We start from the raw sequence: 26,239 nt of genomic DNA on the forward strand, positions 1-26,239 counted from the left end.
TGTCCCTAGCTAACAACGGCCTCCGGACGGCAAAGGGGCCTGGCTGAAACCTCGGGATTCACCGTGATTGCAGAGATACAAATCCCAGGAAATGTCTGCTTTTCCCGCTGTGGGAGCTCCCAGGCCCCTCTCCTGCAACTGATGTGTGAAATGCCACATGCACATTGCTCCTCTCTGGGTGCATTTATTGGGGGGGCCTTAATTGGCTTCAGTACTTATGGACTCTCAGTAAAATAAATGCCTCGGGAAGTATAAAATGTGTGATTATGACAATCTCTTTAAATCTAGACAGCCTGTCAGAAAGAAACACTGTGGAGCTGCCATTAGTACTGTGTGTCTTGTAACTTGAAAAACACATGAAATGTGTCATAAATGACATCCTCCTCTGTGTCGCTTTTCCTTTTTAGCCTATGCATAACCTGCCTCAGGGGGCACGTGACTAGGATCCATCACTGAATTTGGTCCACTGTTTGACTGGTTGGTTTCCCCAGGCTGGGTACTGACAGGGAGTGCGATCCATGCCCCCTCTGTGCTGCTGAACTGCTGTTAATGGCTTGACTTTAACTCGTTTAATTTACATTTAAACTAAATTCTTGCTAATTCTCATCTGGCCTATTGTTGAACATGAGCCGAAGTCCCCTTGGCTTCCCTCTGAATGAAATGTAAGGCCAGGACAATACAAAACATTTAAAGTAGCTCTCACAGAAAATGAAAAAAAATGGTATTAGTGAGAAGGGGGTAAAATGGCAGAGGATTCTGATGGGGGAGGTTTGGTTGGAAGTGGGGACTTTATGCGGGCATTCTGCCCTCTTGAAGTTTGCCTTACTCCTCCGCACCTTCCAAGCAGGGCCCCTGTCTACAGTTGCTGGGTAAATTCCACAGCTGTTCCCCTTACTGGGAGGAGGCTTGAATTGCAGCCAGCTAGTTCTTTAGCAGAAGAGCAAGGTGGCGTTCCTTAATTTTATAGCCAGGCTTTATTTGCTGACCACCCTTCCCTTCCCCCTGCCCAATTCCCCTGGGGAGATAGGAGGAAATTCCCTATGTGTCTCTGGCCTCCCAGCTCTGTTGTGGCAAGTCTGCAGCTTCTACAGTGGATTTCTGTGTGGGAGCACTTTGCTGTCAGAGTTCTCTGCAGCTGCAGCTTTTGCAGCTGCTCTGAGCCATCCCTGTATGCGTCTTTTTGTGTGAGAGGATCACTGGCAGCATGACATGGAACTTCGTAAGTTCACCTCAGTAGCTCAAGGTGTGCAGTTTGGTACTGTCAGTGTATTTGGTATGGGTCACCACTGAGAATACCAAACCGAGGACAGATGTCAAGAAACACGGCAGACACACCCCTAACTGGTGGTTTATTCTATAATAAGATTTCACCAAGCCAGTTAACAACAGTGACTTCTGTACCACCACACTAGTTATCAAGAAGCCAAAACAGAGTTTCCTTAGGCATTCCAGCCCCTGACTTACACCCAGACAACTGGATTTTTGTTATGAATGATTATTAAAACTAGAAATCATATATAAAGTTCTTCCAATCCCAAAGGACCAGCCACCTTCCCAGCTCAGTATATACTTTCAGGATCTTACCAAATACCACACTGCAGCCAATTCCTTTAGTTAACTAAAAACTAAAGATTTATTAATAGAAAAGAAGAGGGTTACTAAATGGTTAAAGGAATCATATACAGTTGATTTCAGAGTCTGTAGGTCAGGATAATAGCAGTGATGGTGATTCTGCTAGCGTGTAGTAAATCTCCCTGGATCACCTAAAAAGACTGGGGATTATCAGTGTTTTTCCAAAGCTTCCTTGTTAGAAATCACAATCTAGAGAAGTGGAGCAAGAAAGAAGACAAAGCAGTGATGTCAGTCTCCTATTTTATACCCTCAGCCCATGTGCCTAGAAAGTTACTGGCAAAAAGATGGAGTCTTAGATCACATGTCCTTCATGCCTCACTGAGTCATGTGGCAACCATTGTCTGGTGCTTTCTGAAACGTATCCAGGAGAGGCTCACTGGGCAAGCTGAGTCTCTTCAATGGCCCATCAACACAGGGATGGCTAGTATGGATGTAAATTTGCCCTGTGGGTGTCACCCAAGAGAAAAACATACTTGATATACAAACATAGCCCAGCGGTTCTCAAACTGTTGGTCGGGACCCTAAAGTGGGTCATGGCTTAGACTTGCTGAAGCCCAACCCTGAGGGGTTCAGCCCTAGGTAGTGGGGCTCAGGTTATAGGCCCCCTGTGTGGGGCTGAAGCCCTTGGACTTCAACTCCTCCCCATCCCCCCACCCAGAGTGGTGGGGCTCAGGCTTCCCCCCGCCCCCTGGGGCAGTGGGACTCGGATGGGCTCAGGCTTCTGGTCCCCCTCCTGGGGTTGTATAATACAGGCAGTCCTCGGACTTATTACACAATTGGTTCTTGAAAATTGCGTCGTAACTTGGAACCGCAGTACGCTCCATTGTGGGACCAAGCATCATAAAGTCAAAACCAATTGTAAGTCAAATCAGGGTGTCAACTCAGAAACATTGTAAGTGCCATTCATCGTAAGTCGAATGTCGTAAAGTCTAGGACTGCCTGTATTCATAACTTCAGATACAATGATGATACCTGGATTTAAACAGAATAATCATACTAAATATAGTATAACTTTTCCATTGATACATGACATACTTTGTACAGGATTTATTGCAATTTGTAACAGTGTATTAGTGTAACTAGTTATATTCCTTTTTATACAGCATCACAGGTACAAGCTAAGGCTAGGCATAGCAGGAAGCCAGCCAGTTTGGTGCCACATGAGAGTACAGCACCCATCTGCCCAGTCTCCGTGTGCAAATATACTGCTCAGTAGAACTTTATGCCAGCGTGGTTGGTGATGTTATTCACCATCATGAATATGGCCAGGAGAGTGCATTTTGTTTCATGGGCGTATGCTGGAGCACTGCACTGCATGCAGCGACTGTTCATTTGAAACTGAAACACTTTTTAGTTTTTTAGCATCCCATTTCCAACAAGCTCACAGTTTGGTACCCCCTGTCTTAGTGGATATATGGAGTTCTATACAGTTGCATCTTTCAGAGATGACCTTAAGCCACTTATATACAGTGTAGTTTGTAGCCATGTCAGTCAGTCCCAGGATATTAGAGAAACAAGGTGGGTGAGGTAATATCTTTTATCGGATCAAATTCTGTTGGGGAGCGAGACAAGCTTTCAGGCTATACAGAGCTCTTCTTCAGGACCTGAAGCTTGTCTCTCCCCCCAACAGAAGTTGGTCTGATAAAAGATATTGCCTCACCCACCTTGTCTCTTGAAATGACTTCTGGCACTTTGTAAGAGTATGGTTTTCCTGTGGTATTCATGAGTAAAATTTCCCCTCATACCCCACTGCTGTGCTTCATGCTGTAGTCTATAGATCTCTTATGCAAGAGATGGCCTATGTAAATGTCAACTATTAAGTTGCTGATAGGTGTTTGCCTTGTCTTCTCTAGTGATTTTCTTCATCATGGAGGTGACAGGAAATTTCTTCAGCAAACTGCGTGCTTTAGCTGTCACTTTGGAGAAAGAGGCTGAGCAACTTGAACAAGCATTAAATAGAGAAGATACACGTAAGTGTGTGAGAGGCTGCACCTCAAATCTGGTACTTCAATGAAAGCTGTTAGTTTTGTGCTCTCAGCAAGAAAAACACATTACAAGAGAGGTCAAAGTATTTCCATCCTGCTCTTTTGTATGGAGATGCAGATTCTAGTTTCCGATGTAATATGGATATTTGGATTAAGATGGAATGTTGAATGCTGAGCTCTATAGACTTAGAAGGCCACATGCCTTGTTCAAAACTTTAACTTTTTTTGTCTTGCAACTATTTTTCTTTGTTGAAATTTCTGTATGTTGTGGGTTAAATCTTGAATGGTATGTTCCTAGAATGGCCTTTTTAACATTTGATATATATATATATATAAAAAAAAAAAAAGGAAAATTTGTGATTATGAGTTGTGGAAACTGGCAAATTGTTTAAAAAATATGATACCTCTCTTCTAGAAAATAATAGTGATGCAGCATTACCTACACGTGAAAAGTTTGCTTAAACTTATTTTGTTAACCTCGTTCGCACATATTTAAGTTGTGGGCTGCAGCACTGTGTGGTGAAGCTCTCCCTTCAGCATAAAAAAACCACCCCGCGAGGGACAGAAGCTGTGTCGGCAACATAGCCCTGTGCACACTAGCATTTACGCCAGCGTCACTTGTGTTGCTCAAGGGAGTGGAATATTCACACCCCTGAGCAACACAAGTTTTGCCGACATAAGTGATACTGTAGACATAGACTGAGTTCCTGGAGGACATGCAGTAACCCTCCCCCGGGAAGAAGAATACAACCTCTTTTTTTACAAACCCTTCACCCATCATGCACATGATACCAACTAACGCTATACTTGTATTTACCCTTCATTAAACTCAGATCACGAGTTCTCTTCCATGTAACTGCAGACTATCTCCAGGGCCCCACTACATAAGAATGGCTATACTGGGTCAGACCAAAGGTCCATCCAGCCCAGTATCTTGTCTGCTGACAGTGGCCAATAACAGGTGCCCCAGAGGGAGTGAACCTAACAGGTAGTGATTAAGTGATCTCTCTTCTGCCATCCATCTCCACCCTCTGACAAACAGAGGCTAGGGACACCATTCCTTACCCATCCTGGCTAATAGCCATTAATGGACTTAACCTCCATGAATTTATCTAGTTCTCTTTTAAACCCTGTTATAGTCCTAGCCTTCACAACCTCCTCAGGCAAGAAGTTCCACAGGTTGACTGTGCGCTGTGTGAAGAAGAACTTCCTTTTATTTGTTTTAAACCTGCTGCCCATTAAGTTCATTTGGTGGCCCCTAGTTCTTATATTATGGGAACAAGTAAATAACTTTTCCTTATTCACTTTCTCCACACCACTCATGATTTTATATACCTCTATCATATCCCCCCTTAGTCTCCTCTTTTCCAAGCTGAAAAGTCCTAGCCTCTTTAATCTCTCCTCATATGGGACCCATTCCAAACCCCTAATCATTTTAGTTGCCCTTCTCTGAACCTTTTCTAATGCCAGTATATCTTTTTTGAGATGAGGAGACCACATCTGTACGCAGTATTCAAGATGTGGGCGTACCATGGATTTATATAAGGGCAATAAGATAATCTCCGTCTTATTCTCTATCCCTTTTTTAATGATTCCTAACATCCTGTTTGCTTTTTTGACTGCCGCTGCACACTGCATGAACATCTTCAGAGAACTATCCACGATGACTCCAAGATCTCTTTTCTGATTAGTTGTAGCTAAATTAGCCCCCATCATATTGTATGTATAGTTGAAGTTATTTTTTCCAATGTGCATTACTTTACATTTATCCACATCAAATTTCATTTGCCATTTTGTTGCCCAATCACTTAGTTTTGTGAGATCTTTTTGAAGTTCTTCACAGTCTGCTTTGGTCTTAACTATCTTGAGCAGTTTAGTATCGTCTGCAAACTTTGCCACCTCACTGTTTACCCCTTTCTCCAGATCATTTATGAATAAGTTGAATAGGATTGGTCCTAGGACTGACCCTTGGGGAACACCACTAGTTACCCCTCTCCATTCTGAAAATTTACCCTTTATTCCTACCCTTCGTTGCCTGTCTTTTAACCAGTTCTCAATCCATGAAAGGATCTTCCCTCTTATCCCATGACAACTTAATTTATGTAAGAGCCTTTGGCGAGGGACCTTGTCAAAGACTTTCTGGAAATCTAAGTACACTATGTCCACTGGATCCCCCCCTTGTCCACATGTTTGTTGACCCCTTCAAAGAACTCTAATAGATTAGTAAGATATGATTTCCCTTTACAGAAACCATGTTGACTTTTGCCCAACAATTTATGTTCTTCTATGTGTCTGACAATTTTATTCTTTACGATTGTTTCAACTAATTTGCCCAGTACTGACGTTAGACTTACCGGTCTGTAATTGCCGGGATCACCTCTAGAGCCCTTTTTAAATATTGTCATTACATTAGCTATCTTCCAGTCACTGGGTACGGAAGCTGATTTAAAGGACAGGTTACAAACCATAGTTAATAGTTACACAATTTCACATTTGAGTTCTTTCAGAACTCTTGGGTGAATGCCATCTGGTCCTGGTTACTTGTTAAGTTTATCAATTAATTCCAAAACCTTCTCTAATGACACTTCAATCTGTGACAATTCCTCAGATTTGTCACCTACAAAGGATGGCTCAGGTTTGGGAATCTCCCTAACATCCTCAGCCGTGAAGACTGAAGCAAAGAATTCATTTAGTTTCTCTGCAGTGACTCTATTGCCTTTAAGTGCTCCTTTTTTATCTCGATTGTTCAGGGGCCCTACTGGTTGTTTAGCAGGTTTCCTGCTTCTGATGTACTTAAAAAACATTTTATTACCTTTTGAGTTTTTGGCTAGCTGTTCTTCAAACGCCTTTTTGGCTTTTCTTATTACATTTTTACATTTAATTTGGCAGTGTTTCTGCTCCTTTCTATTTACCTCACTAGGATTTGACTTCAACTTTTTAAATGATGCCTTTTTATCTCTCACTGCTTCTTTTACATGGTTGTTAAGCCATGGTGGCTCTTTTTTAGTTCTTTTACTGTGTTTTTTAATTTGGGATACACATTTAAGTTGGGCCTCTATTATGGTGTCTTTGAAAAGTGTTCATGCAGCTTACAGAGATTTCACTCTAGTCACTGTACTTTTTAATTTCTGTTTAACTAACCTCTTCATTTTTGCATAGTTCCCCTTTCTGAAATTAAATGCCACAGTGTTGGGCTGCTGAGGTGTTCTTCCCACCACAGGAATGTTAAATGTTGTTATATTATGGTCACTGTTTCCAAGCGGTCCTGTTATAGTTACCTCTTGGACCAGATCCTGCACTCCACTCTGGACTAGATCGAGAATTGCCTCTCCCCTTGTGAAAAAAACCGAGGAGTCCTTGTGGCACCTTAGAGACTAACAAACAAATAAATTTGTTAGTCTCTAACAAATTTATTTGTTTGTTAGTCTCTAAGGTGCCACAAGGACTCCTCGGTTTTTTTGCTAATACAGACTAATATGGCTACCACTGAAACCTCTCCCCTTGTGGGTTCCTGTACCAGCTGCTCCAAGAAGCAGTCATTTAAAGTATTGAGAAATTTTGTCTCTGCATTTTGTCCTGAGGTGACATGTACCCAGTCAGTACGGGGATAATTGAAATCCCCCACTATTACTGAGTTCTTTATTTTGATAGCCTCTCTAATCACCCTCAGCATTTCATAGTCACCATCACTGTCCTGGTCAGGTGGTCAATATTTTATGTTCTTATTAGAGCCTGGAATTACTATCCATAGAGATTCTATGGAACATGTGGATTCATTTAAGATTCTTACTTCATTTGATTCTACACTTTCTTTCACATATAGTGCCACTCCTTCCCCTTCCCCCTCCCCCCCACCCCCCGCACGACTTGTTCTGTTCTTCCGATATATTTTGTACCCAGGAATGTTTGTGTCCCATTGATTGTCCTCAGTCCACCAGGTTTCTGTAATGCCTATTATATCAATATCCTCCTTTAACACGAGGCACTCTAGTTCATCCATCTTATTATTTAGACCTCTAGCATTTGTGTACAAGCACTTTAAAAACTTGTCACTGTTTATTTGTCTGCCCTTTTCTGATGTGTCAGATTCTTTTTTATGTGAGTGTTTCTCGTCTGATCTGGCCCCTACATTATCCTCTTCCATCCTCTCCTCCTGACTAGAACCTAGAGAATCTCTATCAATAGACTCTCCTCTAAGAGAAGTCTCTGTCCGATCCACGTGCTCCTCTGCAGCAGTCGGCTTTCCCCCATCTCTTAGTTTAAAAACTGCTCTACAACCTTTTTAATGTTAAGTGCCAGCAGGATCCACTTTGGTTTAGGTGGAGCCCATCTCTCCTGTATAGGCTCCCCCCATCCCAAAAGTTTCCCCAGTTCCTAATAAATCTAAACCCCTCCTCCCTACACCATAGTCTCATCCACACATTGAGACTTTGAAGCTCTGCCTGCCTACCTGGCCCAGCGCGTGGAACTGGGAGCATTTCTGAGAATGCCACCATAGAGGTCCTGGATTTCAGTCTCTTCCCTAGCAGCCTCAATTTGACCTCCAGGACGTCTCTCCTACCTTTCCCTATGTCATTGGTACCTACATGTACCACGACCACCGGCTCCTCCCCAGCACTACACATAAGTCTATCTAGATGCTTCGAGAGATCCGCAACCGTCGCACCAGCCAGGCAAGTCACCATACGGTTCTCCCGGTCATTATCTATGTTTCTAATGATCGAATCTCCCATTACTAACACCTGCCTTTTCCTAATGACTGGAGTTTCCTCCCCCAGAGAGGTAACCTCAGTGCGAGAGGATACCCCAACATTATCTGAAAGGAGGGTCCCAACTACGGGAAAGTTTCCCTCTGCTCCCATTGACTGCTCTCCTTCCCTGAGCGTTTCATCCTCCTTAACAGCGCAGGGGCTGTCTGACCGGAGGTGGGACAAATCTACAGTGTCCCAGAAAGCCTCATCAACATACTTCTCTGCCTCCCTTAGCTCCTCCAGTTCCGCCACCCTGGTCTCCAAAGCCCGTACACGGTCTCTGAGGGCTAGGAGCTCCTTGCACTGAATGCACACAGACGCCACCCGCCTACAGGGCAGGTAATTATACATGCTACACTGAGCGCAATAAACAGAATAGCCCCCACTCCGCTGCTGGACTTCTGCCTGCATTCTCTCCTACAGCTACCTAGGTTAATGAGAGGGTTTTTGTTTAAATCAAGACGTTTTGATCATAGTTTAGTTTAAAGGTTTTAAAGAATGGCAAGTGTACCTCTCCCCCTTCCCACTCCCCTTCCAAACTCCCTGTTAGCGGCCCCTATTCGCAAAGCTCCCTGGTCGCTGACTCACTGCTTTAGAAAGCCCCGGCCTTCCTGATAGCCCCGCCCCCTGACTAAGGCTCAGCCAATGAACAGAGGCTTCTAGATTTCAAACCTTGTTTAGAAGCTCACAGCATACGGTCCTTCAAACAAAACAGACAGACAAACACAAGCTCAGCACACAGCAAGTAACCCCCAAACAGAAAGACAGTACAGACAGCCACTTACCTCAAGGGTCCTGTATTTGCTCCTCCTTCACCTGGAGAACTCCCTCTCGAAACTCCCTGTTAACGGCCCCTGTTCGCAAAGCTGTGACACAAACAACATAAGTAAATTACATTACATCCTTCCCGTGCCATTGTTGGTGCACAGGGCGGAAACTAGTCTCTTCCGTTCTTCTTTGTCATTTTCTGTTGCTTTCATCTGCTCTACAGTGTTGATCAACTGTTTTGCCTGCCCTTCTAAGGGTTCTTCTGAAGGTTTCTCTCGGGCAACCTTGTTTCCTCAAACCAGTTGTTTTCCACTTGACAGCCTCATGTGGGAATCTGTGTGTTGGCACCCAGAGTTCTTGTCCCAAATATGTGCCGTGCTTCCTTCCGATTCTGATGGCAACAATCGGCTGGTTAGTGATTTCTCGGATCTTGTGTTCATAATGAAGTCTTTCCAACCAATGCCCAAAATCTTTTGTGGGCACTTATTTTTGAATGCATCTAATTTTTCTGTCTAATGATTTGGTAGATAGCCAGCTCTCAAAGCCATACATTCGCACAGAGATTATGTTTGAATTGAAAATTCTCAGTTTTGTTCTGATGCTACAGATGTAAGCTTGGAAGGATTAGATTTTTATTGCTACATGTCAGTAAATGTCATTTTCACTATACACACACAAACTGATGAAAAAATATTGCCATAGATGATAATTGAAACTTACCGATAGGCAAAGTAAGAAATTCTGCTTGAGAACTTTAGAGTTTGATTTAAAGGTATTTACTTTATATATTTTGACGCGATATTGACAATTCGTGTTTTAATGGTTATAGAGCTTTACATTTTTGAATCTCAACATCTGCTGTCATTAAATAATTGTCTGACACCCCATATAATTTCTCACAACTGAACATTTAAATCAACAAAAATTAAAAATGTTTTAAAATAAACATTGATATTTCTGCTGAAATTATATAAAATAAAAAGTTCTGCAAACCTACGTATTTCTTTTATTACCATGCGTTTTTAAGTTTAGTAAATGCTGTGTTGCCTTTCCTATCCTTGATCTCGCTTCCTTCTTGAAGTCTCTGTTGGCCAATATGGTGCTGTCTACGTAGGTGAACTGTTCTACTTTTTGTTTTTGCCTTCTAGTGTGATTTTACTGCTAGATGACTGGGCTTCAAGTATGTTTGTTTTAGCATACTAATCTTGAGCCCTGCTTGGCCTGTTTTTTTTTTTTTGCCAGATTGTCTATCTTTGTAACTTTTCAGGAGTGTCACTCAGTAGTGCAATATCATCAGCAAAGTCTAGGTCTTCTAGGCATTTGCCATGCTATATCAGTGTTTGTGTTGCCAGTACCCTTCTTCATTATCCAGTCTATGGCAATGCCAAACAGTGGTGATAAAATGCAGCCCTGTTTTATGACAGTATCCAAGTTGAACTACCTTGTCTGGTTGTTTACCCTTACAGAGCACTTTGCATCTTTGTACATGGCCTTGATAATGGTGACAACTTTAGCTGGGATTCCGTAGGACTGAAGCACATTCCACAATGTATGTCTGTGCAGCCTGTTCAAATGTCTTTTGAAAAATCAATTAAATTAATGATGAGGGGAGCTTCTCAGGTTAGACATTCTTCTATGATGGTCCTTAGTATGAATATCTCCTCTACGCAGGATGTCTTGGGCCTGAGTTCTTCTCTAAACTTTGTACCCACTGCCTTTCTTCCTGAGTACTGTCACTCAGCAGGCGGCTTTCCCTACAACTGAGTAATGTAACTTCTCTCCCATTTTTGCAGTCAGTAAGATCACCCTTTTTGGATATTCTGACAATGATTCCATCTTTTCACTGGTCATTAGGGGGTCTCTTTGTTCCCAAACCTTCGTTGACCAACTGTCTGTTTTGTTACGGTGATGGTATCAAGTTTTTAGTGTTTCTGCTGTGACTTGATCATCTCTCAACGCTTTATATTTCAGTTTCTTGATTGCAACCTGTACTTTTGACATCTCTGTTGGGCCAATGTTAATATCGAGTTGATCCAGTTTGCATGTTTCATCGAAATCTGGTGCTGAAATGGGGCTTGGTCTGTTGAGAACTTCTTTTAAATGTTCTGCTCATTTGTTTTTCTGGCCTACCTCAGTTGTAAGCATTTTTCCATCTTTGCTTTTTATTGGCCTATTTCCTATTTTGAAATTTTCACTTGGTAAACAACTCTGACTTTCTATCATAGCAGCAGTTTCAGCTTCAGCTGCTAGGTCTTCAACATATCTCCATTTATCTTTCCTTGCATTGCTTTTCACTGCTTTCTTGCTCTCCTCTTTTGTTTTTTCCAATATTTCATTGATCTTAGAATTCAGGAGTTTTCCTGTCAGTACTTTTCTTTCCTGGATGAGAGGCCACATTTCTTGGCTTACCCTGTTCTTGCTCTGTCTACACTGATACCCAACTGTGATTGCTGCAGGTTAAATCACATTGTCTCTGGAAGTCTGAGCACTGCTTAGGTCTGTTGTCTCTCACCTTCTTCTGCCTCTGGCAATGTCTCAAATCTGTTTTTCAGTTCAAGCAGGAATTTCTAACTGTACACTTTTGTTTTCTGTTTAAAGTTGATAATTTAGTTTGAATTTGAATTTCAGTTTAGAAATGCAAAGATTTTGGCTGCTGCTGACATCTGCTGCTCAATGTGCCCTTGAGGCTTGGACAGATGACCTGACTTTCGAACTAGTGCAGTTGTGATCATAGGCGCCGATTCCGTGGGTGCTCCGGGGCTGGAGCACCCACGGGGAAAAATTGGTGGGTGCTCAGCACCCACCAGCAACTCCCCCTCTTCCCCCCCCCCCAGCTTGCCTCCGTCTCCTTCCCTGAGTGTGCCGCGTTCCCGCTTTTTTCCCCTAGCTCCCAGCGCTTGCGCCGCGAAACAGCTGTTTCGCGTGGCTGGGGAGGAGGAGGAACATGGCGCGCTCAGGGAAGAGGCGGGGCCGGGGTGGGGATTTGGGGAAGGGGTCCAATAGGGGCAGGGAGGGGGTGGAGTTGGGGCGGGGACTTTGTGAAAGGGGTTGGAATGGAGGCAGGGCCGGGGGGTGGAGGGGCGCGAGCACCCACTGGCGCCGGGGAAAGTTTGCACCTATGGCTGTGATTGATCTAGTTTGTCATTTTGCCATCTGGTGAATTCCATGTTTCTTTGTGTATATCTTTGTAAGGGAACTGGGTGCTTGCAAGAACTAGGTTGGACACCAAGTACAATTCTACTGATGACTCCCAACCCATACTTATCCATTTCTCTTTCCATTCCTAGTTTGTCACATCCTACTATAGCCTTAAAGTCACCCATCACAAGGAGTAAGTCATGTTTTGGTATTCTGCCAATCCTCTTTGGAGGCAATTTAAAAACTCATCTTTATCGTCATTGCCATGTTCCTCTGTCCGAGCATAGCACTGTATGATTGACATTTTTAGGAATCTGGTTTGGAGTCTGGAGAATATGATGCACTGGTTTATATGTTCCCAATTGATGAGTGATTACCTTGTGTAGAATCAGCCATAAAGAGCACTACTCCCTCTAATTGTTTGTTGTCACTATAACCTGAATAAATGAGATGTGGCTTCTCTTGCGTGAAGTGCTGTTTGTCCGCACCTGTCAGTCTGCTCTCGCTGATGCCCAGAATTTCGAATCTAACGTTGTCCATCTCCTTCATGATCTTTGATATTTGAAACATCATTCTCATGTTTCAGTAACAAACTTTGAAGTGTTTTCTTGCTGCCAGCATCAAACTTTTCAGGATCCTGGTTTCCACAGACTTGGTTTCACCAGGAGCCTTCATGCAGCATGTGGGCTCAGCAGTGTTCTCTGCTGAGCAGCCATTTTTACCGGAATGATACCTTGGTTCCGTTTCTATAATCAGTGTGGGTTTTTTATGAGGCTAGGTGGTTAACCTTGTGCTCAACCCTCCCCACTTTATTCATGCTTGGGATGAGCAATCACATTAAAGTTCAGCAGGCCAGCTTAACCTACAGAGTGCAGTGCTGAAATGAAGGATACTAGATTTCTCAAGTACACTTGCATCTCTTTGATCACACACTCTCAGGGGTCAAGGAGAGGGATTCTCAAATCCCCAGAGACTGCAGCCTCCTAGGTTGCCTCATATCAAAATCGCTCTTCTTCCAAGCTGCTCCAACTAATTTCTCCACCATTCAGTACAGCTACATCTAACACAATGAACGCAGCTCGGGAGCATGCAGATAATTCCCAGTGGGGGCTCCAGGTGGGCGAGTTAAGATTGCATGGGCAGGTATCTCAACTTTGTATTTCTTCATTTTCACAAGTTTGAGTTTTGCTAAACTTGGAGTTTTGGAGGGGCATGAGATACCACCGGGCAACCTTAACTCTGCATTAATGACGGTTTTTTTCTATTTAATCTTTGATGACAATTCAGTGCCTTGTTCCATTACCTCTAATCCTTAAAGTCAGTAGGTTTTACTTACATTTTCTGTTTCATTGTAAACCTATTGCTGCTTGTATTGTCCTTATTGATCTAGTCTATCCTATGCTATTTGTCTATCTATTTGCATTGCTTGCTTGCTTGCTTGCTTTATAGCGTTTCTGCACATTTGATTCAAGGTTTTAATTTGATTTATCAACTCATACTTTTCCTGGTCTGTACATTGCCGTGTCTTGTCACATAGCAGATGTTCCCTCTTGCTTCAGCTATTCACATTAACCTCAATTTCCAATATAAGGGACAAAGTCTGCCTACTTTTGCATGCATAAGTGGGAAACACTGGCATCTGTATGCAAGCAAACAAGTCAGAATTGGTATTAGATTCTGCTTTTTGCAGGTATAGATGTTTGTATCCATGTTTCTGCCAAACTGAGTTGAAGGTTAACCCTGATAAGAGGTGAAATTTGGCACAGGTATCACATTTTCACAGGACATTCTTATAGGAGTAGATTATACCTGTGGTGATACTGCTTCTATAAACAGGACTTTCTAGCATCATTCACTGGAGCAGTAATGGAGTGAACCTAAATTGATCCTCCTCAATTTCTCTCCTCTTCCCCCTGTGGCTTTGCATCCTGTGCAATGTCAGTTGTCACACTGCAGTCTCATGATATGTGGGACATTTGGTTTATAATATTACACTTGGTTCTTTTTTATATATTTATTTATTTGTTTTTGTTTTGTTTTTCATGTTGAATCTAATAGAAGTATATGTCTGTGGTAGAAATAATTGAGATTAGCGACTAACTTAATGAAAAGATATTAATCTCTGTTTTTCTTCCAAAATCGTTTTCCATTAACATGCATATTGAAGAATATGAAGATGAATCTCCAATGAGAGTTTTACATGACCTGCATTGTGAAGTCAGGACTCTAAAGGTAATGACTCATCACTTGCTTGTCAAACTATACAGCAACGTATCTTTTTATTTTCCATAACTTGACAGATCAAATATTTTACAGTTCTAACTCATGAAGGTTAACAACTCAGAATTTGACTTGTTTTCTTTCAGTTTGCAAGTCCTAATTATTTGTTTTCCAAACTAATTACTTTAGTAAATTCTTTGTTTATAGAGTTGCTGGCACTGAATTTATAATAAACCAATTTGTGCACTTCATGAGAAGGAGACCAAATTTAGTAAGAAAACAGATCCCAGTTTCAGGCTTTCACATGGTGGTTAAAAATAGTAAAAAGATTTTTAAATATACAAATATTTTGTCTACTGTCTTCTCACTCTGGTATGTAAATATTGAATTCATAGATTCTAAGGCCAGAAGCGACCATTGTGAGCATCTAGTTTGACCTCCTGTATAAGACAGGCCATACAATTTCCCAAAAATGATTCCTAGCGCAGATTTTTTAGAAAAACATCCAATCTTGATTTTAAAATTGTCAATGATGGAGAATCCACCATGACCCTTGATAAAGTGTTCCAATGGCTAAATTGACATTTGAATTGACAGTGTGCTGAAGTATTCCGTAACCCAAAATTTCTAACATAAATGTTCAGCTAGGGAGTAAATTGTAGCACTGATGGAGTTCAGATTAGATGTACTAATATATACCCCAGTGAACATGTTATCTTGCTATAAGAGTTTTATGGTGAACTACATAAAAATACAATGGAAAATATGGAAGAAACTTATTATCAATGTCTAATGGTCTGTTCAAACTATTCTGTGGGTGTTTTACTCATGACTTCATTGAGAGCAGTCCCTAAGCAACTAAAATCTTCTAACGTTCTCATTTGTTTGACAGTTCCATCACTCTTAAATTTCCTCCCTTCCCCACTATCTAGCATTCTACCCAGCTGCAGGTATTTTGGCTGAAATATGCAAAAGGGCAGTATCCAATCCTGGAGCCTTAGATGAGAAGAAATGCTTCCTTCCCACAATCTGGAACTCTAACTCTACTTAACTGCTGTGTGGGCAATGCTCTGATCTTTTGCCTCCCATAATATCAGAGCAGCAACATCTCAGGACCTTTCCTCAGTGAGAAAGTAGAGACAAGGACTGAGAATTACAAATTCTGTTTGAAGTCAACTACTAAGCATCTTAGATTAAATCTTCTTTTTTAAGAGCTTCCACTATCTACTGGTTAGTGTAAAATATGGTGACAATTGTGCTGTAATGTTCTATCCGGCCAGCAAGTTTTAATAACTCTTCATTTCGGCACACTGGGATTGAATTTGAACCAGATTAGTCTATTTGAAGTACTGACTTATAGGGGAAAGTCTGAGCCTTCCAGTCCCCGAATTCCCAACATGTTTTATTGCTACCATAACTTCGTACATATTTTTATATTTCTGCTGTAGGATATACTTCAGACATAAGCATGTTGTTCCATATAGCAAGGTAACTGGTGGAAATTGAAGGTGGTGAATATTGTGTTCCACTTCCTTCCCAAAGCAAAAAAATAAAAAAATTGAGTTTGTACACTTTTTGGTTTCCTTATTAATATACAGAAAACTTTGTGAAGCTGGTATGGTTGTGACACGTATACTTGACACAAACTCCCAAAAGCAATTAAATGGAGTTAACCCACCTAACAGTACATACTCCCCTCCATCACGTATGGGCACTTATTTACTATTACCACAACTACCGTACATAGCACACCACACCCATAACTGCCTCACTCAACGCAGCCTTCTCCACATACTCCTTTAATCAAAGTACCTCCTCCCAACGTTATTAGTTGTGGATATTAGGTAAGAGTGTTGGGTTAGTAGAAGGTAGTTTGGTAAAGTGGTTGGTGGAAGACTGGCTTCCCTAGGACAGCGTTATAGTTGTGGTACATGGACTGGTGCACAGTAGTTTTGATAATGGTAAGTTTCCTTTGGGTGGAGGAATAGAACATATGTACTGTTAGGTGGCTTAACTTTTCATTTACTGATTTTGTGTCAAATATGTTGTGTGTAGCAACCAAACTACTTCACAGCAAAGATCTGTGCATTTCCTAGTTTTGTAATGATTAAGTAGGGATGGGGAACTGGGTAAAGGGAGGAGGCCTGTGTGGAAGCAGAAGTGCAGCTGATGATGATTTTATCTATCGGCTCTTGGGTGCCAACAGCTGCACATATTTATTAACGCTTTTTTTACTGGCAACTTTGGTGTATAAACTTTCAAGAACAGCAGCTGAAAATTACCCTCAAAGGAGCTCAGGTATTAAGTGGCTGAGCTTCTAGCAAAAATATGCAATCTCTCATTAACAACAGCTACTGTGCCAGAGGACTAGAGAGTAGCAAATGTTGTATTTATGTTTAGAAAACATTTTAGGAGTGATCTGGGGAAGTACATACATGGTGGGAGGGCTGGGTGTTGAGGGGTCCAGGTACATACCCCTCACAGCCAGGAAAATTTCAACCAAAGCACAGTGTGTTCTGAAGGGAAGATGTTTAAAAGCTGTTTAAAAATTTTGCATTTGTTTTTAACATGTGTATCTTCAGTGACTAGCCTTTTGAATAAAAGAAGCCTTTATTTAAAGAGTCAATACACTCACCCATTTGATGAAGCATACAATAAATATATTGTATACTTTATTCCCCACTGATCTTTGAACAAAACTAGGGAAGAACAAAGCTATTTGTAAATTAATATTTTAAAACTCACGCCTCTACTTTTTTCCTTCAAAGGGTGATGTTAACGCTACCCTTGATCAGAGTCGCTCTGAAAGACAAGAAACTTATGATTTCATGAAGGCCATTAAAGTACTGATGCAAAGAAATACAACAGATCTTGAAAAAATAAGAGAACTGTTCCAGAAATATGGTTATCAACCACTTGTTAAAGATAACTCAGGTAATACTACTTGAAAATACTGTAGAACCTTTGGAAGATTAAAAATATGATTTCTGATAAAACATTGCCCAAATTGTAAGCATCTCTGTATTAAAGCACAGACCAAATGTGTTAATATTATAAACTAGTTACAAAACATAATACAGGCTTAGCCAGATTTCTTTGCATTAACATTTCTAACAGTAGGTCTATTTGTAAACCCTTGAAATAGTATGCAACTTGAAATTTTTACCCGTGTTGCATGGACAAGTTAAATATCACAGTAACTTGCATAAAATTACACTCCCTGACCTTGTAATCTATCTTTCATTTCAGGTGTCATTAATGTGGATCATAGTAGTATTTGTGTTACAGTAATACTCAAAGATTTGGGGTCCCATTGTGCTGGGTGCTGTAAACACATGGACAAAATGACAAAGGTTCTAGAGTTAAGAGAGACCATTTGATGTGGTTTTTAAACATAACTGTCTTGTCCTATATTGAATACTAACTGATAATTAACAGCATGTTAAAACATGTAACACGTCTTCTTAACCCAATTTGTTATCCTAGCAGAGGATACATGAGCTATTGCACTGGTTTCACTTAAATCAGTTCATACCCCTGTACTCTTATGTTGGTTTGAATGGCTTTTTTCAGTTTAGCTTAAATCAAACTGAAATAAAGCTGGTTTAAACCAAAATAAGTGTCCATCCAGCGGCTTGCACCAGTTTAATTAAATTGTTTTAAAATCACAGTGTTAAACCAGTTTTGCATAGGCAAAGGCCTTAGCCAAAACCAAATGATTATCTAGTGGTGTCTCTTCTTCTTTAATGTTGCCTCAACTTTCCCCAGTCTACTCCTTATTGATATAAAAATCCCAGTAGTACTTGAGGATTAATATAAACCCTTAACAGTATTATTAAATTTTAAAGAAAATCAGTAAATATGTGCAATACTAAAGCATTTTCAGAAGTGTCACCACTGGCACTCCTGCTGCTTATACTATCATTTGAATGGCTTTCTTTTAGTTGCTATAATTTGTAGGAATTTGCAAGTGTTGTTTTCTTGAGTGTCTTAGTTTCTGAACATAACGTAGGATTTGGGCACTCAGTTACCTTTGCAGTGGGGTCTTCTTCGTTCCTCTTGATTTTTTTACATTGTGCTTGTGCACATTTTCACAGTTTTCTATTAACTCTTTGTCAGTGTTGTTTTTCTTAAGAGCAGTCCAGCTGTTGCGACACTTTCTTCTATAATCTTTCCTCCTTCTCCAAATAATATTCCCTGAATTTGAGAAAATGTCTGTTTTTAACCACCTTTCCATTGTAGGGTTTCGTGTCGTTTCCAGTGGCACCTTCTAGTATCAAGAAAATATTTACTTCATTTTTCAAATGAATTGCTTTTTTTTTGTTTTGTTTAAAAGTAAACATTATTCTCTCCCCCTCCATAGCCCTCATCACTTTGGTACATATTAATTTGCTTTCTATAGTTTTCAGATTTTAGTGATCTTTGTGCAGGAGAGTTAAAATATTCTTTTCTTTTAACCATTTCATTATTGAAATAAGTACACCAGAAGTTCCTTTGGATTCCTGTTACATTTAACAGGATTTCAATTTTACAACCATAGCCATTGACTACACGGCACCTCTGCACAAGAGCAGGGGACTGTGCCAGCATATCTGATTGTAGAGATTAAGGAGTAAAATGAAAATAAGTCCACTATATATCATATTTAGCCTAGGATTACAAAATAAGTCTTGTTTTCTTAGTCTATAAACAGTTCTTAAGTGGTAACTGAAATTTCTGAAGTATCCTTTGTTTTTAATAAAACAGTGGAGGACGAGGAGGAAGTTAACCATGCATCTAAGGTATCTGACCAAGCTAACTCTGATCAAGAGAAAGTGGAAGATATGTCTAGCTTTCCTGCATGTATTGGGAAAACATCTGTGCCTAAGGATCCCCTGCGTAACCCACAGCTTTCAGATTTCGGTCTTTCACAGTACGCATTCTCCAGAACTTGGGATGCGATGGATGTACAATCCCAGACAAATATGCATAAAGAAGATTCAAGAAATAGAATTCCAACTCCCAAACAGGCCCCATATATAGTGCCCAAAACACCAAAATGTACATTAAAGATGGATGATTATGAGTGTTTAACTCCAAAGCTTGAACATTTTGGCATTAGTGAACATACCATGTGTTTGAATGAAGACTATACAATGGCACTTATTAATAAAAATGTTCAGACAAGAAAAAAGTAAGTAGACGTTTTTAACTTCAGACTATCCTGTGTTTTCTGTAGTAGTTTTCTCTGATTATACTAGTTTCTTGCAATTTTCTGATGGTATGTGATCCTTTTTTTCATATTGATTTCCAGCTTTGTTAGTGTTGCATTTTGAAAAAAACACTATGTATACACACACACTCTCTCTCTTCCCCCTCCCCACCCCCCCACCCCGCCAGACACTGCTGTATTGGATACCCTAGATAAATTGCGTCTTTCTGCAAATTTTGTGCCTTCTAAAGATTTTAAATTTTCCAGTTTGAGTAGGTTCCACATGATAGAGACAGTCAGATCTGAAGACTTTGGCTTTCATTAACCTCAGATTTGGGTTCAGATATTAATAAACATTGTCCTATGCAGTAATCATTTGAATTCACTCTCACCTGTTCTCTTTGTTGCAATAATCTGGGATATTCTGCAATAATCTCCATTTTCATTACTGTAAGTGTATCTGTTTTGGGATTATACTTTGATAATATCTAAAATAAAACATTAAAGGGATTACAGAGGTAATTATCTGAGCAAGAATTCAAAGCATTTGAGAACTGATTTAAAGCTATTTCTTGATAATGCTGTCTGAGTTATGGATGGGCAATAAAAGGTGATTTTTTTTTTTTAAGTTAGCACTTTTAAAAGCAGTTACCAGCTGTAATGTAGTCCAGTTTTTGGTTTTTTTTAAACTAATTTTTCAGAAAACCAAAGACTGATAAAAAATGTTTACAATTTTTAATAGTCATGGAAATATTGTTTTTATCAAATAGATACTCCCTTGTAGTAGCTGCAACACAAACACAGCAGCATGGAGAACTTCAAAGTCAAACTGGTATTTCTAAGGGTCTGACTTCTAAAATGGGTACACCTGGTTTTAAAAGTCAGGTCCTCATTGTCCATAGCTGAATGAAACAGAAGAAATACACAGCATAATAAGCAACAGAGAGTCCTGTGGCACCTTTAAGACTAACAGATGTATTGGAGCGTAAGCTTTCGTGGGTGAATGCCCACTTCGTCGGATGCTTGTGAATTCACCCACGAAAGCTTATGCTTCAATACATCTGTTAGTCTTAAAGGTGCCACAGGACTCTCTGTTGCTTTTTACAGATCCAGACTAACACGACTACCCCTCTGATATACTTGACAGCATAATAAGTAAATTATATTTTTAAAATAATTTAGGTTGTAATAATCTAAAGTGAGGTTATTAAAATAGGTGAAGTGTGTTTTTTCACAATGTCCTTTTAAATTCTACAACTCAGTTTCTCTTAATGATTTATTTCACTTAATGAAAGAGTTAGCATATGGAGTGACAGAAAAGGGCTGATAATGAAAACTGTCACAACTTTAATTATGAAGTCAGTGTTAGTTCCCTGGGACTTCTATAATTGACTCTCTATTATTTTTTAAAACTCAAATGGAAAGTTTGTAGTAGAATTAAACAGAAATCACAGCATAGTTGGCTGTTTTTCCTTCACACTTACTGAGTAGGTGGATATATATATTTTTTTTTGGATCAATCTTAAAATTCAAATTCTTTAAAAATCAAATCTCCAGACAGACATTATGCTCTTGCTATGATGCCAATGTATGTTAGAACTAGTGGCTTGAATTGTAAATACTACAAGCACAGGCAATTCAGTTATTTTGCCTTTTTCTATACATATGAAAAATTGACATGATAATTTCCCACATATATTCCACCCATTGGCTATTCTATGGCTGCTATTTCTCTCCCCACTCTGTGGACTTGTAAAGGAATCAGTCTCAATTCATGTCTGCATCATTCTGCGTAGCCTGCACTTGGGGTGGAGGGGAGCTGATGGGAGGCTGCCGGCCCACCCCGGTTCCAAGCTCCCACGGCCAAACAACGTTATAAGTAAACATTGCGCAACTTCAAATGAGTATGTTCTCTAATAGATCAGCGATGTAACAATGAAACAACATTAACCAGCACGATGTTAAGTGAGGAGTTACTGTAGTTTAATTTTTGTTTCATTTGCCCTGCAGGATAACAATCCTCTTCTTGCACTTTCTCTTTCCTGGACTCTTTCTTGTCAGGCATATAGTGCATAAAGTATGCAGAAAGATTTTACATGCTTTTAAGCAGGCTAATTTTTGTAAATAAGACTCTGTAAAATTTAATTAGTTTATTAATTTAATGGGAAGAATCTGTATAAAGTTTGATATGTGTCTGTAGCCAGAGTGACACAAAGTAGACTTATTAAATGTCATTTTTAAACACCTATAACTTAAAATGGTTTGACTAATTGCTTTCAAAAATAATTCTAGCATACTTAAAGTATTTCCCCAATTTTTTTAGCTAGAAATACTTTTCCTGTGCTAAACTGTAAGTGATATGAAAATGGGTCTTGTAATGAAACTCGGGTTGCAACCTTCATGGAATTAAGTAGATAATCAGTGTAACGTAACCTGTAACTCAAACAGCTTGACCAATTTTCCTGAAGCTTTAGGGGGAAAAATTCTCCTTAGTCTTGAGTAACTTTGGCAATTTTCAAGCCAAACTAACTTTCCTAGCCAGTAGGGAGATAAATATATGGGTCTTAAAATGGAACCTGGTTGCAACCTTAAAGAGACATCAACTTAAAATCATACAACAGCACTTCAGGTATAGTCATGGGAATTCCCATATCAGATCAGACCTGTCAGTACCTTATGTTTAAGGGGAAGGTTCAAGAATCCCTGTTGGACAATTATGGAATCCGTGGTCATAGGGAAAACAGGGCTGGGAAACAACTTCCTCTGTCTTTCTCGTTGCTAATCTTCCTCCTCTGCTGTATAGATTTCAGGCAAGAGGGAGAGACAATGTAAAATAAAATGGAAATATGGACTCTAAAATCAGATCAAGTGTGGGACAAGACAACCTACTTTTAACTTTTTTCCAGAATGACTAAGTTTCAAATCTCTTGGGCAATTGATAGGGCATGGATAGATTGCTGCACTTGTACGCTATGAACTACGGGATTTGAACCATAGCTTTCTTTGAAGACGAGAATGTGTGTAGTCTTATGTATTTATACAATTCCTAGCACAATCCTGATCCTGATCAGGCCTCTGGGTGTAACTGCTATATAAATGTTTAGTAAGTTGACAATATACCTTTAATCATGGAACCATAGTCATGGTATTTTAATATCACTTTTGATGTATTTTTTTAATCCCAATCTGTAGTTTTCCTAAGGAAGATGATAATGAAATGTATGTGGCAGCAGAAACATCATCAAAGTCCAGGGAAATCATGGTTACTCCTGGACCAGCAATGAAAACACCTAGCGAAAATGGTAAATTCAAACTATTTGGAATTAATAGTGGTAATTTTCAATTAATTCTGTAGTAAACTTTCTGCATTGACAGTTCAGGTTTGATACTTGTTTGCATTATAAGGGTTCAGAAAATTAATTTTAAAGGGTACAAAAGAAGGTGGGTTTGGCGGTGTCTAAATCTAGCATCCAGATTTAAAGATAAATATTTGTTTTCTCTCCTATCTCCAACACCATCATCCACAGAGACCAAATATGTTACTCTGTGAGTCTTTCACCTTCAGAACTTAATCGTTGCTTCAGTAATTTTAAACTTATTTATTAAAAGAACAGGAATGAAATTACGTTATAATAAACTGACCTGGTATTATAACTTGTAACTCTTTCAAGATAGCTGTACAGTATCTTAAAAGAGAAAAATGAGACATACTTCAGAAGGTGTATGAAGATCTTAGAGCAAAATTGTACACTGACAGATATTTAAAATTTGGAAAAATGGAAGATAGGTTTATGTAAGAGATTTGTTCAGAAATCTGATGTAGATAAGTTTTAAGCAAGAGAACTGGTTCTTGAATGTGGATATTGCTATGGATTTGAACCTAACATTTGCATTGTATAGATGGACTAAAGCGTCTAACCTTAAAGATCCTTCTAATTTAGTTATGTCTTCACAGTGGTAAAATGGTCAGCTAGTATTATACTTTCATGCTGTTTTGGGATGTGTAAATACACAAAAATTGTTACTGCAGTCTCTAATACAGAATTGTAAAATTGAACTGTTATAGATGCCCTATGTATTCAAGCATGTAAAATTATTACTCATATCCATTATTTTAGCTGCTGATTGCCTGGCTTCTCCTTTGATACCTGTGTTCTGCACTCCTGGTCTGAAAATTCCTTCCAGAAAGGACAATACCATCTTACCCAAATCCCCGAAGATGAAAGAATCAAATATTTCTAATCAGACAGCAACACCCACTCTTCCAGACTTTGAAACAGGCTGGCTAAAAACAGAAAGTAAAGTAAGTGCTTAAATATCATTTTAGTAATCATATTTACTCTGTGACAAGTGAAAATGTACTTAGATATAATTTTTTAAATGTGTCAGTAATGGCCTTCCCTTCCCACACTGCTTTTGTGGGCAAGTGTATCACTGTAGAACCAATCTCCGTAACATCAACTTGAAGTAATTAACAGCATTCTTAATTTGTCTAATAAAACTAAACTAGTTGAAGACATTTTACTATAAATTTGAATACAATTATCATCTTTTATACAGCCATTAAAGGGGAACAAGGCTGAGTCATTGCCAGAGATTGATGTGACAGTTAAACAACACAAAGAAGATTGTGCTCCTCCTATTTTAAGTTCTGACATGTATCTTGAACATCTCGGAAGACCCTCTCTTCCAAAAATATCTGACTATGAAAATCTCCTTAATACTCCTCCGCCTCCAGAAATAACAAAGATACCAGAAGACATTCTGCAGGTTGTTTTTACTTACTTCTTGTGTGTGTTTGTGCCTGTGGAATCTGCATTCTGTTATCAGATCAGTGGTGTGGAAAGACTACTTCATTTTACCAGATTTGAATCTGGAAATTTTTTGCTGCTTTCAGTTGAAAATGTATAAACCATAGTCATGGTTTGAATTCTTGCTCAGATAATTACCTCTTTAATCTCTTTAATGTTTTATTTTAGATATTATCAAAGTATAATCCCAAAACAGATACACCTACAGTAATGAAAATGGAGACCAAAACAGGAATTGCTACAAGATTTGAAAGGAATATCCCGGATTATTGCAACAAAGAGAACAGGTGAGAGTGAATTCCCCAGATGTACTAAAGAAATTGAATTGATATAATTTAGGGGAGTATATTTGGAGAAGATACATTCATTTAGAAATTAATATTTGCTCTCAGATCAGCTACCAAAACAACCCTTCTTTGTTGTGTCTTAATAAATGTGCAATATTTGGCCTGGTATTTATGGTGACTTTCTTAAGGTTCCTTTTCTGTTTGGTCTGTAGTTCAGACAAATATATATTTGTGTACAACTAATAACTTCATTTTTTATAAATAGCCAGAATAAATTCATAGAATTTAAAATGATCATGTTCAGCTGTATAACTACCAAAATTGAAGGAGTTGTGACCTGGCAAATATATAAAAGTGTGTGCTATATCAGTGGTGGGGAATACATAGCCGCTTCCCATACTAACTGGCCAGAACTCTGGCAGTCTAGTAATTAAAGAAGACATAGGACAGATTACTGTACCCTTCCCAAATAGCATGTGTGTATACATGCAAATACAATTACTTCATGACTCTGGGAGAATTGACTATGAAGAATGTAAACAGTCAAGAAATACTGCTTACACCTTTATTAATCAGGAAGGAACCCAAGTATCCTTTAAATGTGCAGTCCAAGGACTTAATCAAATCTAATGCTCATTCTTGTACAAAGGAGGACAGGAAAAAAATTAATGTCATAAAACTCTAACTTTTTTACCTTTTCTTTCTTCAAGGGCTCTTTGCCCACTCCCTGAGAACCAATGCCCAAATGGTTTCTTCAGACGTTGTACTATTCAAGATTAGGTCATTAAAACCAGGGAACAGAAATAACCACCTGTGACTTAAATGACCAATCACGCAGCCCAAATAGCAAATTTTGAATACTCAAATGTTTGCAGCAAATAGTTTGTGAACAAATCTATAGGTTGAAACAAGTTTGCACAACGTATCTGAGCAATTCTGCATAATGGATAAATTAGTAAAAATCCTGTTCAGATTGATCAGGAAAAGAATTTGTGACAAATAACTTGACCTACTATGGATATCTCACACAGGATGATATTCCTCTGCTTCAGTGTTCTTTATTGTGCTTGTTGCTTACTCTGATATTAAACTTGTTATTGCTACAGATTTTAGAGTATTGGTGAGGAAAAGACAAGTCTTCTTCAGAGTTAAGGCCATCATACCACAGTATTCATGAGAGCCCTGAATGAAACTGAGAACACTCTGGCTTACATCAGCTAGTATGTTTGATATTGGGATCCACTCTAGTTCTGTATCAAATAGAATAAAGCTTTAATTTAGATGGACTTTTTCCCTGTCAAGCAAGATTTACAAAGAAATGCCTCTTTCAAAGGCTTTCTGTTTGAACTGACAAACTTAGTTCTCTTTGTTGAAGACACTACTGAAATGTTAAATAAACTTCTGTTCTGGATATATTTGCAGAGGATATTCTGAATCTATCAAATCAAATGATTGA

General features: G+C 39.3%; 1 protein-coding gene across 1 annotated transcript; it reads left to right on the forward strand.

Annotated features, from left to right (window-relative positions):
- The first annotated feature begins 3,499 nt into the window (after positions 1 to 3,499).
- SKA3 (spindle and kinetochore associated complex subunit 3) lies at positions 3,500 to 26,239 on the forward strand. Its single transcript, XM_065423653.1, has 9 exons — positions 3,500 to 3,602; positions 14,442 to 14,506; positions 17,263 to 17,428; positions 19,241 to 19,667; positions 22,878 to 22,987; positions 23,804 to 23,988; positions 24,246 to 24,455; positions 24,665 to 24,783; positions 26,206 to 26,239. The coding sequence occupies exons 1-9, from the start codon at positions 3,500 to 3,502 to the stop codon at positions 26,237 to 26,239; spliced, it is 1,419 nt and encodes a 472-aa protein (XP_065279725.1).

This window comes from Emys orbicularis, chromosome 1 (genome assembly GCF_028017835.1).
Source record: "Emys orbicularis isolate rEmyOrb1 chromosome 1, rEmyOrb1.hap1, whole genome shotgun sequence".
NCBI lineage: Eukaryota > Metazoa > Chordata > Testudines > Emydidae > Emys > Emys orbicularis.

Bases quoted from the DNA above. Each gene is read 5' to 3' on its own strand.
- SKA3 (XM_065423653.1), top strand. From the start codon at position 3,500: ATGGAGGTGACAGGAAATTTCTTCAGCAAACTGCGTGCTTTAGCTGTC. The intron at 19,668-22,877 runs GTAAGTAGACGT...CCCAATCTGTAG, and splicing joins AATGTTCAGACAAGAAAAAA to TTTTCCTAAGGAAGATGATA. The intron at 24,456-24,664 runs GTTGTTTTTACT...GTTTTATTTTAG, and splicing joins TACCAGAAGACATTCTGCAG to ATATTATCAAAGTATAATCC.